General features: G+C 37.1%; 1 protein-coding gene across 1 annotated transcript; it reads left to right on the top strand.

Annotated features, from left to right (window-relative positions):
- Window positions 1-2,358: 2,358 nt before the first annotated feature.
- LOC136677312 (chemerin-like receptor 1) lies at window positions 2,359-3,366 on the top strand. Its single transcript, XM_066654825.1, has one exon. It carries the CDS (start codon window positions 2,359-2,361, stop codon window positions 3,364-3,366), a length of 1,008 nt encoding a protein of 335 aa, XP_066510922.1.
- Window positions 3,367-3,707: the final 341 nt, after the last annotated feature.

Below are 3,707 nucleotides of genomic sequence, written 5' to 3' on the forward strand. Positions count from 1 at the left end.
AGGGAGAACACATCAACTCCTCACAGACAGTCACCCGGAGCGGGAATCGAACCCACAACCTCCAGGCCCCTGGAGCTGTGTGACTGCGACACTACCTGCTGCACCACCGTGCCGCCCTATAATATATTTATGAATTCTTATTCAATAAACCAGAACTTGGAAGTCTTTTAAGTACTTGTATTATAATATCATGCCACGTTTTATATCAAAATATTCAGAACAATCTCAGCTCTCTCATTAAGAGAGGTCCATGTGACCTAGAACACTTTATGAAGAGATAATCCGGCTCTAACCCAGAAAAACTTAAATATGATTTTAGAAATTCTTATCTCTTGTGAAAACATCCTTTTACTTATGTAGATGAATTATTTTGGTGATTGAAATATGTTTACCAGACTCCTAGGGTCTCAAGAATAGGCCACTGTATTAATTAAATACACTTTTTAATTAAATACTCAACGGAATAAATGTGTAATAAGTGCCTAAAATGAAGTAAATAAGTAAAATTATTTATTTAGTAAATGTGCCATTTATCACTCTATGTAACAAAATGTTCATTCAACTTTGACAAAATAAACCATGAATAACTCTTAATTTACTTTGTAAAAGTTAACTGTCTGTTTATTAATAAAGTTTACTGTTTAAAAGTTAACTGTAAAAGGTTTATTGTGTATATATTCATGATCTGTCAATTAGTAAATGTTTATTACGTAAATATTCATGATCTGTCAAATAGTAAATGTTACTCCTGTAAAAGTACATGGTCTGTCCAATAGTAGCTAAATGATAATATAAAATCAATATAAAAGGTCAATATAAAAACTCCCAACCTCTAACATTGTCCACTTGTATTTCTTGCCCTGTGACATAATTTTAGAAGCATGCTTTTTTATATTTTGAAACAGTGTTTGTTTCGTTTGTAAAGGGAAGTAAAGTTTGAACACATCAAGGGGTGTGTATGTGGCCCTGGTGTCCGAGCTGGTCGAAGCCTGGAGACAAGGGGACCCGTGTCTGACTTTTTCTGCCTTCCAATACAGCATAGCTGGCTGCAGTGTAGGTGGGGGCACTGTAGCATGATGTTCTTGTGGCTGGAGTGAAGTTGCTTGTGTCTGGGTGGAATAGGGCCTCTTTGGTCAGGTTGGCGATGGCTGTGATGGAGGCGTTTCTCCTGACGAGGACTCGGGTGTGCTAACAGGCAGAGAAGGATGTGGTGGCTGCTGCGAACAAAAACATTACTAAGCGATAGAGAATTCATTTTTGCAATGAGTACATTCCTTTTTTAAAGTTCATGACTACTGTAACACAACAGTTTCATGTGTTATGCACATAAGCAGCATTTAGCCAAACACTATGTTTTTAGGAGAAAAAAAAAAAAAAAATATATATATATATATATATCAACAACTTCAGCGCATGCAAACTTTTAGGTGTATAGAAAGGTGTTTGTGAGGTGTTTGGTGCTGCTGGTGTTTGTTTGTGATCTGCCTCAACTTAGCATTAACCTAGTCAACCCATGTCTCTCCACCCCATGTCTGTTATACAATGAGCTGTTTCAGAAATGTAAATCAAACTCTGCAGTGCTTGGAAGTGAACTGCTCTGTGTTTTGCTGCCAAACGTGGGCTTGTGAAGGCAGGTGTTACCCTAGGGCAGTCAGCCGTAACCCAGAGAACTAAGAGAGAGAAGGAGTAACATAATGTAATTTGGCAAGCAATATCACATCATCATCACTGTCATCTGACAAAACAGCTACAACAACATAAAAAGCTACAGTGTCAGTTGTCATAACATATTATGTCATGTCACCCCAGAAAATGTTGTGACACACCTAATGTCTCCAACAATCAATGTCACCTTGACATCAAAGTTAACAAAAGCAGCCTTTAAGAAAATTGCCTCTTTGAATAGGCATTTATAAATGTTTATGTATCAGTTGTTATCAAGGCTTTATGTGGGTGTCATGTATCCTTAAGAACAGCACCCTACAGTAAAGTGTTACCCTTTTGTATATACATGTTTTATATACATTGTATCATGTTACTCTAGATTATATAATTAATAGATATTTCCTGTGGTTTTATCTGTTTAATTGCTAGAACCTTATAAATATTTCTATACATTTCAATACAAAATTTTTCAATACAATTTCATACATTTACACACACTTAATACACACTTTGTAATTTAAGTTACAATTTATCATGTTGAAGGGCTAGCGCCCTTCCAGGGTGTGTTCCTGCCACCAATGAATCCGGGTAGGCTCCGGACCCAACATAAGGACCCGGATAAGCGGTTACAGACAATGAATTAATGAATGAATTTATCATGTTCCTGTTTGCTTTACAGAATCAAGAGGCATCATGGCTTCAATCCCAGTGACAGAACCTGAACACTTTACCTATGAAAACTACACAAACCAGACTTCAACTAAATCACCTTGCAGGGATACAACATGGATTTTCTTTGTGGTAGCCCATGTGATGATCTGTATCCTGGGTATTGCTGGAAATGGTGTGGTCATCTGGATTACTGGGTTTAAGATGAAGAAATCAGTCATCAGCACCTTGTACCTGAGTTTGGCCATTTCTGACTTAATTTTCTGCTGTACCCTTCCCTTTGGAGTCGCCCATAAGATCAAAAATGAATGGGTCTTTGGGTCCTTCATGTGCGAGTTCAGGTATTTCATCAAGTACTTCAACATGTACAGCAGTATCTTCATCCTCGTTATCATCAGTCTGGATCGTTGTGTGATTGTTATGTTTCCCGTGTGGGTGCAGAATAAGCGTAGCATAAGGAAGGCCACTCTGGCAGTCCTATTATCTTGCGTCCTGTCAGCATTACTTAGCATACCGATGGCTATTTTCCGAGACATTCAGGATGAACGGACAAAGCAGTGTCTCAGAAATTACAGAAATGATCAAAACCATACTGGAACAGTGATATCCAGGTTTATTTTTGGATTTGTCATTCCTTTCCTCATTATTGTCATCTGCTACGTTGTCATTGTTCAAAAGCTAAAAGCCAATCAGATGGGAAAATTCAAAAGACCATTTAAAACCATGACACTTGTGATTGCTGCTTTCTTGATTTGCTGGCTGCCATACCACACTTTTGCCCTTCTGCAGTTAAAGTATAAGCATTCCAAAAAGTTTGTCAACATCGGAAAAGTATTGGGCATCACTCTTGCCAATGCCAACAGTTTTATGAACCCATTCCTTTATGCTTTTATGGGGAAGGATATTAAGAAGCAGTGTTATGCAATTCTGTCAAAGATTGAAAATGCCATTCAGGAGGAAGATGGTCAGAATGCAGTCCAAGTAACAGCTAATAGCTCCCATGTTGAAGAGAAAGTTTCAATTGTTGTTTGAAGCAATCAGTTAAAACTTGCCTGCTAATTAAAAAACAACTCCTCAGATGATTGTACATGTTCGTTGAAACAAAACAAGAATTAATTCATTTTTTATTTATATATTTGTAATTTTACTGAGTTTTTTATCATTGTCAATTCCATGTTTAATAATAAGAAAACTGCATTTCCCACAATTATGTTCCTTGCTTTACCTTTACATGTTTGATGTTTATCTGTAATGAGTTGGACATTTTGGATAAAGTACAAAACATTGTGCCCAAGAGTATCCGAGATTTATTCATTCCCTCATTCATCTTCTTTAAGTTGAACGATTCTTTTCAGGATTGCGGTACAGAGCCT

Source organism: Hoplias malabaricus, chromosome X2, assembly GCF_029633855.1.
Source record: "Hoplias malabaricus isolate fHopMal1 chromosome X2, fHopMal1.hap1, whole genome shotgun sequence".
Taxonomy (NCBI): Eukaryota; Metazoa; Chordata; class Actinopteri; order Characiformes; family Erythrinidae; genus Hoplias; species Hoplias malabaricus.

Bases quoted from the DNA above. Each gene is read 5' to 3' on its own strand.
- LOC136677312 (XM_066654825.1), top strand. From the start codon at position 2,359: ATGGCTTCAATCCCAGTGACAGAACCTGAACACTTTACCTATGAAAAC.